Source organism: Petaurus breviceps, unplaced genomic scaffold (assembly GCF_028583685.1).
Source record: "Petaurus breviceps papuanus isolate PSGF00001 unplaced genomic scaffold, PetGlider_PUasm1.0 91133, whole genome shotgun sequence".
Classification (NCBI taxonomy): domain Eukaryota; kingdom Metazoa; phylum Chordata; class Mammalia; order Diprotodontia; family Petauridae; genus Petaurus; species Petaurus breviceps.
This window is the reverse complement of record NW_027187419.1, coordinates 15,235,349-15,250,478: the sequence shown is the minus strand read 5'-3', so window position 1 is coordinate 15,250,478 and position 15,130 is coordinate 15,235,349. Positions and strand designations below refer to the sequence as shown.

Below are 15,130 nucleotides of genomic sequence, written 5' to 3'. Positions count from 1 at the left end.
CTCTCTCTCTCTCTCTCTCTCTCTCTCTCTCTCTCTCTCTCTCTCTGTCTATCCCTCTCTGTCTCTGTCTCTCTGTCTCTCTCTCTGTCTCTCCCTCCCTCGAGACTGGCACTGCTTTCAATGAACCATTTGTTAGCTTGATTGAGGAGATTGAAGTGTATTTTTCTATACATCACAAATATTTTCTCATAAGAACATAGTAATATTGCATTTATTTACTCCACTGTTCTGCCCCTGGCAATGACCAAGGTGATAAATTGCTTCTGAATCCACCAGTGAGTTTTTGTGCCTAATATGAGACTTGTGTATATTATGTTATTTTTATCCTTGTTAGTAGAACTATAGAGGCACTTGGCAATGACTTGTACTTGTCAGAAAAAAAAATGATACTTTTAACAGTTACAGTGCTTATACATCATTATTCTTACTGTGCTTGAATAAATTGATTTTTAGATGTAATTGACTTATTATCATAGTTTAGATTTGAAGAAGTGACAACATTAGTTGCCAGTGTAATGACAAAGGCAGATAGTATATAGTTACTGCTCAGAATGTTATTTCAAGTTTCTTATGTGCAGGAGGCCTTAGTAGAATTTCTGTTCTTCTATACAACCTACTAGAAAAAGAAAACACATTGCAAGATATTCATGAGATAATTAATCAATCAATAAATATTCATTGTGACTACTACATTTCAGATACCATCAAAGCTAGTGTAATGAAGAATTTTGTATGAAATTAGAATAATAGATGTATAGGTGGAAGGGTTCTCCAAGGTCTGATGGTGTTCTAAGTCATTTTTCTGCATGCTCCATTCCTGAATCTCTAAACTTTCTGTCAAGCCACAGAAGGCTCCTCACCCTGGAAATTCACTCAACCCCTGGACTTCTCCCACTGGAAATAATCTTTGCCCTCGAGGCCCTTTCTTCTGATTATCGGATTCTTCCCAGAAACACTATTTGAAAGAAAATGCCCAGGCCAGCTATGTCTTCATTCCTCTCCAGGGTCCATTCTTATGCCCCCCCACCTCCTTTTCAGTTGCCTTTTTGTATTCTTCCCCCATTAGAAAGTATGCTCCTTAAAGGCAGAAGCTCTCTTTCTTCTTGCATTTTTATTCTCCGGGCTGAGCCCAGAACTTGGCACATAGTAAATGTTTGTTGACTTGGCTTCTAATCCAACTGCTTCCCATTTATTTTATATTTTTTAGTAAGAACATGACTTACAAATGACATACTTCTCACAATTATAAAAGAGATAGTAAAGGAGTTAAAACTTCAATATACCCCTTTAAAATAACAAATCCATACTACCAGAATATAAAGATAATTTTGTACACTTTGGCCTTTTTTTTTTAATTTGACAGAGATCATAAACAAAATCTAGACTCTACTCAATTCTGTTTAATTGCTTTCTGATTCTAAGAAATATTGACTTTCACATCTGTCACTTTGGATGAATGTTACCAGCAGAAAAATCTTTTTTTTCTCCTTTGAAATTTTGATAGACATCATGTCATTGATGTAGATCCTTTCTGCAGCAAGGGAGACCACGATCCATCCCTACCTACCTATCTTGTGTGACTCATGCTCAAGTTTTATATATCCTTCACAGGGGTCCACTCAACATTGCATCCACACCAATGAAGCTCAAAGATATGCCTAGGTTATTCCTGGCTATTTCCACCTTCTTTTCTGGTCATGCAATGCTCCAACAATATCCATTACCCTTCTTTTGCATAATTCTTTCTTAGGGATGTGGTACAGCCTACTCACACCCATAATGATGCTTTTTGTTACTCTTTGGGGTACTTTCTGGTTCTTTAGAAACTGGGAAATTACATGTCTCATAGTGATGCAACATCAGGAAAAGGCTATTAGTTTGGAGGCAGGGAAGGTTTGTTGTTTTTTTTTTTTTTAGATCACTTTTGCTTCAAGGAGAAGCTTAGGTCATTAAATACCTTCTGAATAGTTGGAGAATTTAAGGGTCAAGTACAAGTTGTTTGCTTGTATTGCCAGAAATCTTGCATTGATAATAATATAAAACTATTTGGAATTTTGCTGTGTTTTTTTTTAATCAATTCATAAGCATCTATTAAGCACTTATTCAGTTCTAGACACTTTTCTAGGTTCAAGAGTTCTGAAATATACAAGAATATAGACTACTCCCTTTCCTTTAAAGGAAATTAAGTTCTTTATTATCAGATACAGTTTTATTACTTACAACTCTTCTTTAATAGATATCAAAAATAAAAATATCAGATAGTTATTTTCAATTGCTTGAAACAGAGACATAACTGTTTAATCCAACCACTGATATTTGCTTGACCTATCTTCCCTCCTTCAGCATCAGAAATTGGTTATACTAAGTGTTATACTCACAATAGTGTGATGAGCTTCAGACAGATCGTATTATAGGCACAGAATTTGAGGTACAAAAGTCTCAATACTTGACTAATTTTCAAGTTTGTTGTGCCTCATTTTTTTTCTGCTTCCATTCAGCATCATTTTAATATGATTCTTATTATTCTAACATATCAAATAACAAACTTCTTTCAGTCCTAGATAAAGCCCAGAGAAAACTGCTGTGCTTCCCTTCTGACCTCTGACTCTCGACCCTGCTCTCTTTTAAGTTAGAATAAAGATGAAGAATGGCAGTGCAAGATCTCCTGCCTGTATGGACTGGTAGAAATGTGGTCCAATCCTGTTGATCTGAAGCTGATTGGCTCTATTGTTAGTGATAGCATCTTCAACTAAGTATTGATACTTTCTTTTCAAGGGTAATTCTCATCTCACAACCTAGTCTTCACTTGACATGTTTTAGTCAATTTTCTCAGACAGAAATTTTAGACAATTTCTCAGACAGGGTTCTTTTAGTCATTATACCTTTATCTTGTTTTAAAAGAGCTCAATCCCTCCTTACATTTGTGTACATAATATGTATTTTAAGCAAATGTTACAACATAATCTTGAAATTCTAAAGATCAGGGCATTTTAAAACGTATAAAAGTGGCATGTAAAAGAATATTTTTTTCCTTTAAAAGAATATTTTGCTTTTTTTAATAGTGTAATATATTCTTTGTAGACTGTATTTAAATGTTATTTCTTAATGAGTTGCCTCAAAAGTTTATTCAATTTCAATCTTCCTTCACATCTCAATTCAGTTAAGAGATATGCCTTAGCAGACTATATTTTTAATTAAATTGGTTTGTTTATTTACTTTTAGTTTACAACATTCAGTTCCAAAGTTTCAAGTTTCCAAAGTTTGAGTTTCAAATTTTCTCCCCCTGCCTTTCCCCTCCTGGTGATCATGGTGGCATGCACTCAAATATAGGATCTACAAATATCTTCATAGTAATCATTAGTCAGGATGTAAAGAAGGATTATAACTGATAGAATGATCAGTGGGAAAGAGGGAACAAAACAAAACATGAAAAAGAAACACAGCAAGTAGTTTGTTTCAATCTGCATTCAGGCTCCACATCTCTTCCTCTGGATGTGGTATCTTCATCATGAATCTTTTGGAGTTGTCATAACTTTACATTGCTGAGAGGAGCCCAGTCTATTGAAGTTAGTTGTCACACAGACATTGATCTGTGATTGTGTACAGATTTCTCCTGGTTCTGCTCTTCTCTCTCAGCATCAATTTGTATAAGTCTCTCCAGGTTATTATGAAGTCCATCTGCTCCTCATTTCTTATAGCACAGTCGTATTCCTTTACATTCATATACCACAACTTGTTCAGCCATTCCCCAATTGATGGGCATCCCCTTGATTTCAGATTCTTTGCCACCACAAAAAGAGCTGCTATAAATATTTTTGTACATACATGTCCTCCTCCCACTTCTCTGATCTCTTTAGGATATAACCCTAGTATTGGTATTGCTGGGTCAAAGGGTAAGCACTTATTTATAGCCCTTTGGGCATAGTTCCAGATTGCTCTCCAGAATGGCTGAATCAGTTCACAACTCCAACAACAATGCATTAGTATTCCAATTTTTCCACATCCTCTCCTAGCAGACTATTTTTAAGTGCTTAGAAAATTGCCTAATAATTGGCACAGGTCTATGTTTTAATGCTGTTTTCCCCTTTATAAAGTTCTCTGAGTTCCTTTAAAATGCCTAAGTCTAGGGGCAGCAGGTGGCACAGTGAATAGAGGATTGACCCTGGAGTCAGGGGAACCTGAGTTCAAATCCAGCCTCAGACACTTAACAGAAAAGCTAGCCATGTAACCTTGGGCAAGTCACTTAACCCCAATTGCCCTACCTCCCCCCCCTCCAAAAAATCAAAACAAAATAAAATAAAATAAAATGCCTAAGTCTGTTTAAAATTATTTCCAAGCAAATTGTCTTTATCATTCTTTTCTTCTGTAGACTTGGTCAGCTCTATGCTTCTGCATAAAAAAAAAAAACCTTTTTTCTAGTCATATTATGGGCAGATATAGACAAACAGGCTAGACAAAAGTAATGATACAAATATACAAAATACCTGCTGCCTAGAGAGACAATTATTCAGGTGTGAGGAATGAGGTTCATTGTCAGCATCTTTCATAACCTATGGATGGAAAGGAGAATAGGGGGTACCAAATCTTGTATCAGAGATTTATCAATGCAAAATTATTGTCCACACTGGTACTGTCTATAGAACATCAAAGAAGGCAAAAGTCAGGATCCTAATCATCATAGTGAACCTGTCACTTCCATAAACCTTCCTTCTCAAATCCAAATCCAGCTACTTGCAATTCAGGAAGCAAAATCCCATTTTTCTGACACACTCACTTATCATATTTCACATGCTTGGTACAGATATACTCTATTGTCCCAGAAAACAGAAGAGAATGGAGAGCTTCAGCAGGATAAGCTTATTCATCTTTGGGGAAACTACACTGCAAAATTAGGAAAATCAGGAATGGAAATGTAAATTTTCTATTGAACAACTCTCCTCTGAATTATTAGCTTTTCTAAGTGCCCCATGGGCAGACTCTGGTTAGTAATCAATCAGCAGCAATTTAATAAGTCCTGCCATGTTCCAAATACTGTATTTGCTATAAGGAATATGAAAACAAGAAGCAGGCCCTGTCCTCAAAGAGCTTACATTCTTTGAAGACTGAGTCCATATGCATATATAAATATATACAAAGCTGAAACAACCTGAAAGAATTTGATTTTTCCAGAAGATTGAACTGAATGTCATTCAAGGTCTTTTCTAAATTAGGGGAATGGAGGGACCCTGGCTAAGGGCAGATACAAAAGCTCCTCTTTCAATTGAGTGTTTAGTTTGGAGAATTTTATGCTTCTATCCTACCATGAGAACTCTGAGATGGGCATTGAATCCCTTTCTTCATCTCTGTAGATTATGATATCTATAGTTGACTTGCCATACCCCACACTTTCCTTGTGTCTTGAGACATTTTCCATTTGCCAACCAAGGAGTAGATATTTACAGTACACAGTGAGTTATCAAAGAGTCATATTCATATTAGTTATCTGCACTTGGAGTCCCAAACCTGAACCTCTTTCCATGGACAATTGTATTCTCATTGTTATTACTACTAGCTTGCACTGATATGGCATTTTAGAGTTCATAAGAACAAGAAAGGCATAAAACTCACATTTCAGTTACAGCCTAATAATCTAGATCCCAATGATTGTAACTTCCAAGATTACTTTGATACCAAAAGTAGGCTTTGGGACTACTAGATCCCAAAACAAGTCTTTGTCTCAATTGTTTAGAATATCTGTAAGTCCTTTAAGAAATCCTTTCTATTTGATCATATCCAATTCAGCAAATATTTATTAAACACCACATAAAAAGTTCTGGAGAGGCTACCAACAAATTCACCTAAGTAATGATAGGAAAGAAAGTATATTTAGATATCCTTTGACCTTATGAAGGAGTTTAAATATTAATAAACTTTCTCAACAATTTCAGATGTAAATCTAGATCCAAAATGTCATAAGTTATTATTGATAGAGTGCTGTGAAGTCAAATATAAATCTGCTTGTCCCCATGTATTATCCAACAAGATTCAAGGTTTCCTAATATTAGAAACTCTGCATGCAGATGAAATATCAGATGTTTAATTCAGATACCAGGAAATAATTTAGATGATTTAAGTAATTTTAGTGGGTGAAATGATATCCAAATGAGTTTCCTTATGAAAAATTCACAAAACCAAACCTATTTCTTAGCTGAAGTAAATAAACTTGGAACTCTTTGCTGTCATAAAGCAGGAACTTGATGAAATAAAGATCATTTCTGTATATTATCTAGAAATCTTGGTTTTGTTTTTGCCGCTATCTAAAACATAAAATTTCTGTTAATTGCTTTATTCTTGTGGATGGATTTATGGTTTGTGGGCTACCGTTAATGTCTCCTATTTTGTGGCTGCATGATTATTCTATGAATTTACCCTTTTGTAAATATTACTAATGTAAGCAACCATCAACAACACTTTGAGACAAAAAAGTTTAGTCTGTTTGCACTAGTAAACAACTTTGGTATTAAAAGACATTTTTAGAAAGTTTAAAGCAACTAATTTATTATGTATTTGAATTTTAATGTAATTTTGTTACAAAAATATGATTCAAATTGGCCAATAATATTCAGAATCTTCTACTTTTAGAATATCATGTTCCTTTTTTAACTGAGTGTAGTAATTAGCATGACATGGCTACTGTGAACATATTGAGTTCTTGTGTCAAATATTATTTTAAAGTCATAAGAGCATGAATTTCTGTAGTACAATAGAAAGTACACTGGTCCTAGAGTCAGAGGACATGGGTTCAGTGAACTCAAATAAGTCACTTCTCTTCCTTGGGCCTCTGTTTCTTCATCTCTTAAATGAGGATATTGAACTAGATAAATTTTAAGGTACCTTTCAGCCCCTAATCTTTGGTCCTATGATCCCCTGCCCTACTAAGTAACAGAACACAGTTACTGTTGTTATTCAGTCATTTGAGTCAAGTCCTGCTCTTCATGACCTTGCTGTAGTTTTCTTGGCAAAGATTCAGGAGTAGTTTGCTATTTCCTTCTCCAGCTCATTTTATGTATGAGGAAACTGAGGCAAATGGGATTAAGTGACTTACCCAGAGTCACGTAACTAACAATAAACTCAAATCTGAGGTCAGATTTGAACTCAGGAAGATGAGTCTTCCTGACTCCAGACCCAGCACTCTATCCACTGTGTCACCTAGCACAGTATCTCAATCAGTTCCATTAAGCATCTTTTTTAAATAGATTCCAATTTTAAACTATAGAAGAGAGTTCCTAGAATTGGAGAAGATATTATTTAGCAAACTGGAGCCGGGGGAGACAACTGAAGGGCAATGAGAGAATATATTTTAATCACTAAGTCAATGTTAATATTTTATTCCTTCCAACATTAAATTTTGTTTTGATTTCCTCCAGAGATCAAAAATAGCTGTCTATGAAAAGATGTGGACCTACATGAAATCAGCCGAGCCTTCAGTGTTCACTAGGACTACAGCTGAGGGAGTAGCACGTGTCCGCAAGTCCAAGGGAAAATTTGCCTTCCTCCTGGAGTCTACTATGAATGAATACATTGAACAGCGAAAGCCATGTGACACCATGAAAGTTGGAGGAAATCTGGATTCGAAAGGCTATGGAGTAGCAACGCCTAAGGGTTCCTCATTAAGGTGGGTGGAATAGTATAACAATATAACATGTGTTGTTATAGTATTCCACCTTCCCTGATGTCCCTGATAGAATTCTTTTGTTTTGTGTGTGAACATGGTATGTTATTTTTTTTTTCTTTTCCTCCATTTCATATTTTTGGTCAACAAACAGGTAACTGTTTTTAACTTTAGAATGACTAACTTGAGAATTGACATAGACCTTTCAAGGCCATATAAAAATCAACCTGGTTTTACACTAGCTGCTTCTAGTTGGCCTAAAACTCAGGTGAAACCTAATTTTATGTTTCATTGACATGATAGGCACAAAATTTAGTACTATCATTGTTATAGTAACAATTTTAGAACTTTTTCATATTGTTAGTGGCTGATAGTTTCTAATTCAGAAGTTGCTTGTTAAAGCACTAAATAACCAACCTATCTTACCAATGAACCAGTGTTCCATTTCAGTGTTTTGTTACATTTGTGGCATCTTCTTATTTTAGCTTTACCTGAGGTTGTTTCAAAGAATAAGCACATGCATTTATGAAAGTAGGTGAACTCTCAGTTAATGGAAGGAAAGTAGGCTCTGATTCCATAGGTCTTACTCCAGTCACATTCCCACAGATTTTGATGGAAGTGTGGTATAAGTAAGATCACTAGAATCTAGCCTTATTATTATCCATATAACCACAAAATACTTAGGTTTTGATATCAAATATGGGATCTATAAGCACAGCTTTGGGGCATAATCGTCCACAACTGAAAACTGAAAATTTCATTCTTAAGCAAACCATAAAAATCTTTTCTTTCTATTCTCTCCATCTTGGACATTGAAATTCACACCATGGTAAAAGAGACAGATTTCCACATCCTCTTTAAGCACTGACGGCTGCTGAGGAGTTGTGGAGATCATCACATTTGCATCAGATTTAAGACAGAAACAGAACTGGAGAACAGGAAGTAATTGCACCACTTAGTCTCCATCAGAATGTTGGTATTTCATTTGCCAGTAGTGCATGAATCTAACACATTCAGAGCAAAAACTAAGAGTAAATCAATGTTTTCAATAATAATAAAAAAAAGGAAATAGATTAGTGTTACCAGTCAGACACTGGAACAGTGCCATTGCCTAGTCTCAAAGGAAAAGACCATTAGAATTGTATCACCCTTTTTCAATGACTGTTAATATACTAGATGTAAGAAAATACTATTATCAGAAAGAAGTTTATGCCATTAGAAAATTTTTCATTCCCATGTTGTTTCCAGAGATAATTTATTGTCTGTAGGGAATCACCTGTATGGAAACTTCCTCCACCAATACAGATCAGCAAATTTTCTCTATCTTGTACTCAGAGTTACCTGAGTTAAGTGACTTGTTCATGTTTGTACAGCTATAATATCACAGACAGGACTTGGATACAGGTCTTCCTTACCTCAGGACTCTCTCTACCACTACCTCTCACTGCTAGGAATAACTTCTTTAATTGATAACTTTAAAATATTTACATTATATGAAGAGATATTTCTAGTAGAGCATGGTATGATACACTAAAAAAAGGAGGAAATAGAACAAAACAACCAGTTGTGAGGGAATAAGATATGTGGACATAGCCATTGGCAACTCCTTAGCTCAATTTATGAGAAATTACAATGGAAATAGAAGCATGCCAGAAAATAATCTATCACAGAATTCATCCCAAATGGAAGGAACCAACAATATTTCAACCATTCAGAAAACTGTATATACATACTAAGTATGATTATTTTCTCTAAATAAGCAGCCCTAACTTGTGGGTGATTCCTTTTCTAAGTACAGGTATCTAAAGTTGGAGATGTGTTCAATGGGACCTGGTACCAGCTTTCTATCAAAAGGACAGTTACAAGAGTAGAAGAGTAAAGAAGGGAGGAAGGAGGATATTGGGGAAGGAAGCAAGGAAGGGAGGAAGAAAGGAAGGAAGGAAGGAAAAGAGAGGGAGGAAAGAAGGGAAGGGTAAAGATAAAGACTACATTGATGCTGAGACTTTCTATGTATGGAGTGCTTTACAATTTGGAAAGCACTTGCACATTTATTATCTCACTGGTATATGGATCAATGTTTTTTAATCAACATTAATTGCTTTATTCTTTCTATTTCTACTGATGAATGTCAAACTCCAAGGACTGAATTTGGCCCTCAGATGTGGTTGCGCCTGACTCCCATTAATTACAACCAAATTTGGTCTTAAATGTGCCACTTTGTCAAATCCCACACTACTGGGATTGTTTTGGGGAGAAGCTGAAGAGCTTCTTCTGTATAGAGCTGTATAATAATGAGCCAGTGGGTTCCCCCTCTTTCCTGTCCTTCTTTTGGCCTTGTTAATGAGGTAATTGTTAGGCACAGCTTCCTGGAGGCAGAATTTGTTTATGTGCTTTGTTTTATATACACACCACAATTTCCTGAGCAAGCTGGACTTTGCATACCAAAACTTCAGTCATCTCTCCATGCCTTTTAGAATCTCACTAGGGCTATAGAGGCCAAGTAGCTTTCACCTGCCCCTGTTCATGGGCCATGAATTCATATTCTGTTGAGATTCTACTTTAATTAGAAAGAAAAAAAATAATCTAAGGGCAGGATAAATAATCATTTTGTACATAGATGGTAAAGCTTTCAGATAATAATGAACTGCTTGAGGCTTCTGGTGGCAAGCTCCTGGAGGATCATCCTGCAGCTAGGATGCCAGAATGAATTGGGACCATTCTTCCCTTACTAGTCCAGCTGAGACCAAGCCTGTTGCCCTGTGGTGCCAAGCTTTTTAACTAGAGCTTTGTTTGCCCAGTGTCATTCATTTTTTTAGTGAACTCTCTGTTAGTTTTTCCATTGTCTATAGGTCCAAGTGTTAGACAAGCCTTTAGAAATCCAAACAAAGATTGCTTTCTCAAAAATCCTGCTGCTTTGATTCATTGAGCAGCAAAGTGACTCCCTTCACTTCCTCTTCCACACACACCCTCCACACTAAGCCCAAAAAGTATTCTTTCCGTCTCTGCAGGCTTATCCAGAAGGCAAAAAGAAGTGACTGGCAAGTAGCAACCTGCTTCTAATGTTCTGTGAGGTGTTAAAATTTCTAAACTTCTCTATTAGTGGGAAATGAACCAAAATAAATGTCACATGGAAGAGGAGGGAAAGAATACAGAATAAAAGTGAAAAGTCAATACCTGAACCTTTTTTATTTTGGTAGAATTTTATTTTATTTTTGCTTTTTGGAGAGGGGGAAGGCAGGAACACTTAATTGGAGTTAAGTGACTTGCCCAAGGTTACACAGTTGGTAAGTGTTAAGTGTCTGAGGGCAGATATGAACTCAGGTCCTCCTGGACTCCAGGGCCAGTGCTAGATTCACTGAGCCACCTAGCCACCCCTAGAATTTTATTTTGTCAAATAGTTAAAGAGTTATCATAGATATTAAGTTTGATTACTATTTCAACAGTGCTTTTAAAAATAGTACAGCTGTCAGTGATGATTACTCTCTACCTTTATGGTTTAGAGTAAAGAAGATACTATCTATGCAATTCAATATAAGTGTGTACATCGTGCTTGCATAGGAAAGTATTACAGATACTAAGTGATTGCTGCTAATTTGCATCTTTACCAATTTTGCAAGAGACCAGAGGGCAATGCCTGATGGCTACTGGCAATAAAATCATACAACTAGAGCTAACAGTGACTTGGAAGTCATCTAATTCAGTACTTTCAGATGAGGAAACTCGAAGAAGATAAAGGATTTACTGTAGGTCACACAGGTGGAAACCCTTAGAATAAGGGTTGGAACTCAGCTCCTGTGAATCCAAATCCAGTGTTCTTTCAAATGCACTACAGTCAGTCACTAAGCATTCACCACATTCCTGGCATTGTGCTCGGTTCTGAGGATCTAAAGAAAAAGCAAAAATAGTCCCTACACTCAAGAATCTTACATTAAATAAGGACAGAAAACATGCATAAGCCTAAAGACTTATAAGATGCATATGGATGGAATGTGAGCTTCGGGAAGAAGGCATCTTAGCTAAAAGCATTAGGAAAGGTCTTCTGAAGAAGGTAGGATTGTAACTGAGTCTTGAAGGAAACTGGGAATTTGCAGAGGTGTGGGGAGTAGAGTGAGTGTTCCAGTACAGGGAGCAGCCAATGCAAATGCACAGAAACATGAGGAGGAGCATCACGTAGGAGAAACGGGACAATCCATATAGTGTATGGAGAAAGTACTGACGGGACTTGGGTTGTGACAAGTAAGAAGCAGATTGCCAGGTGTGTTAAAGTTATTAAACTTATCATTTGTGAAAACTAAGCCTGCAAAGAGGGAAAGTCTAGAAGAATGTGTACACTGAAACTGTAAATGTCAGAAGGTTGAGATAAACTGTGAGAGTGAAAGGCCAGAGGCAGCAAGATTTTTCCCCCAAGATTATCTCCTACAGAAATAGGTAAGCCTTATGCCCTTACCTCAGGAAGATGGGGGTCTGGAGGGAGGAAATGTGTCGAGAGACTGCCTTGACTTAAGACTATTTCAAGAGCCTACTTTACATGTGAGCAACCCTGGCTTCTTGGAAACAGAAACCTTCAACTTGTTCTTTATTTAATTTGGCTGCTCACCCAAAAATCAATTGATTACTCAGATAATAAGCATTAATAATATGCAGCATTATTTTAAAACTTTCAGTTTTTAAGTGTTTTTTTAACTGTCTGTAAAAGCATGTCCATAGCAAGTAAAGGAAGCAAGAAAAAGTAAGAATAGAATCTAATTTAATGCCATTTAAGAAATGAGGTAATCTCTTATATGCTATCATATTTTGAGAAAGAATTGTCTAATTTTTATTCTCATAAGTATTATTACCAGCTAAATCAAAATATTTTTCATAAGGAAATTCACAGTATTCTGAAGTCTGTATATAACGCTAAGAAAGAAAAGACCATACTTGGAATTTTTCCCTGGTCCAGGGGAAATTTCCAGACTTGACTCACAACCAACCACTTGCTCTTAATCTCTTGTATTTGAGGCCAAGTGCATTATTCCAGCTGTCAGATGCATCATCCATCGTCTTCTCCAAAAATGATGGATTATCATTCAAACTTAGGCTCCCTTCTCTGAAAGATATTTGTGTGCCAGAGCTGAAAACAAGATGTATTTACTACCACAAAGAATTGATGTTTCAAAAGAAAGCAGTGTGCTCAGGGATCTTTTATCAATGTGTGGGATATGAAAAGAATGAGACACAGTTGCACCAACTTGGTAACATGCCAACTTGACCATGCCCAGCTGCAAGGTAGCTGGGGCCATGGTAATGGAGAGTGTCAGTAAAAAAAACTAGGGACATCATGTGCCTTTCACAGAACAAGTAGAGTATTTGGGAGGTGGAGGAAAGGAGAATTGGAAATAAGTTATTTGAATTACCCTGGTTTGGGTTTCTTTGAAGGAAGAGGTATATTTTACAATGCCCTAACCCTCATCAGCAATTCCATACAAATTTATATTTCCAAATTATCATGGATACAGTGGACCCTATGGGTCAAACAATATTTTTTCTCCAATTTGTGGAGTAGATTAGGAAAATACAAAGGTATTGCTACCATATGTAGAATGTAAAATTATTTATCATACCACTTTCCCTTGTGACAAATATTAGAAATTTAGAATTGTTATTTTGGGAAGTTCCCTTGGCAGATTTAAAGTGATAGATTTCAGTTTATTTAATAATAAAATTGTACTAATGTTGAACTATATCCTAGCATCAAACTACAGTGAACTATGAGACATAATTTATGTGTAAGATAAATTAAGTCATACATGTGAGGTCAAGTGAATTATCATGGAGCCATTAACCTCAAATGTACCATGCTCAACTTTTTTTCTTTCTGCTGAGGAATTAGGTAGATTTTGAACTTTTAAAGTGCTTTTTTAAAAATTTATTGGGAAGAATTTCCTTGCAGTACAAAAAAAAAAAAGAAAAATATTCTTTATAAGTTCTTCGCATCTGCCTGCTGTCATGCCAAGGAATGGCCATGGAGATCTTTATTGTCATATATTTGCATTTTGCTTTAGGGTACAATTTGTCAGATTTAGGTTCAAAACACATCCAGAAATTCAGTGTCACTCAGAAGCAAGAAGAGCCATTGTCCATGAAATGCTTCTCAGATATAAACAATGGAAGTTCTATTTAGGGCATAACATATTTTGAAACTGATGAACAGCATGACAAATTATATGAATACCCTGTCTGTTGTGGGGCAAAAAATTACATTTTGGAACCTTTATAAATCTATCCATGGCTTTCTGCATGCTTAGTCCTAGAAGCAACATAAGAATTTCCACTGCATGAAGAGTCCTAGGTTTTGCATATAGGTCCCAGATTTTTCTTTTGTTCTCAATTTGGATCTGTGATTTCATTCTGCACTAAAGCAATTTAGTACCTCCTCTGGGAAGTTATAATCTTAGCTGCTGGAGTACTGAGATGTTAAGCGACTTGAGCCTTATAACACTTCAATTATGGGTCACAAGCTAGACAAATTCATTTCTTCCTGACACTAAAGCTAGTTCTTTACACATTATACCATACTGCTTCTTGGGTCTCAGAAACAACTGAAGAAAGGTTAAAATTACATAGTTCTCCATTACATATGTATATTCCTATAATTCAAGGTCCATTCATTATTCATTACTGTGAAGAGTCCCGACAGTGCTATCACTCATTCTCTCAAGCTTCATGCCTTGGTAGATAGTTTCATATATTGCTTTTATCCTCCCCTAAAAAAAATTACTACTTTGTGTCCATTTTTCTGGGCATGAGTCTTCCTTTATTCAATTTGGTCTAAAGTGAAAGGCACACAGTCTGCCACCTGCCCATATTCAAAGCCTTTCCATTTTAGGAGGACCTTCTAAAGTTGTCCTTCACTGAAAGACATAGCCTTCAAAAATGGAATTAGCACACACACACACACATCCCACATCCCAACATCACCCCCATGTTGAGTCATCCTTGTATATAACTTAATGGGGATATAATTTGTCAAAATTCATGAGGTTTTTTTTGGGGGGGGGGGGCAGGAGGGGAGGGCATTATAGGAAAGAGGATCTAATGGTTTAATGACCATTCAACTAGTATTGATTTATCCCTGACTTTGAAGACACCAGTCAACATTTACAATTTATTCAATTTAACAAGCTTTTACTAAAGATCTACCAATCTACCAGAGGCCCTTGAGCATAGTAAGCACTTTTAAATACCCTTATTGATTACATACTATTGCACTAGACACTGGGACTACAAAGATTTTTTTAATCACTCCCTTCCCACTACTCCCTAATAAATGTAATGATAGGATCAGAGATTTAGAGTAAGGTGGGACCTTAGAGGCCATTGAGTCTAATTCCATCTCTTCCACCTGCCCCATTTTGCAGATGAAGAAATTGAGACATAAAATGTCTGAGGTTGCATTTTTACCCAGGTCCTTAACCCTTTGGACTCATGTCCAAATCC

General features: G+C 36.2%; 1 protein-coding gene across 6 annotated transcripts in view; it reads left to right on the top strand.

The window, feature by feature from the left end:
* GRIA4 (glutamate ionotropic receptor AMPA type subunit 4) overlaps positions 1 to 15,130 on the top strand; it is a 484,847-nt gene that overhangs the window by 418,891 nt on the left and 50,826 nt on the right. For all 6 annotated transcript variants that reach the window (XM_069079653.1, XM_069079654.1, XM_069079659.1 and 3 more), the window contains one exon: positions 7,407 to 7,654. In XM_069079653.1, the coding sequence (XP_068935754.1) occupies positions 7,407 to 7,654 (248 nt within the window). The remainder of the gene's footprint in view (positions 1 to 7,406; positions 7,655 to 15,130) is intronic.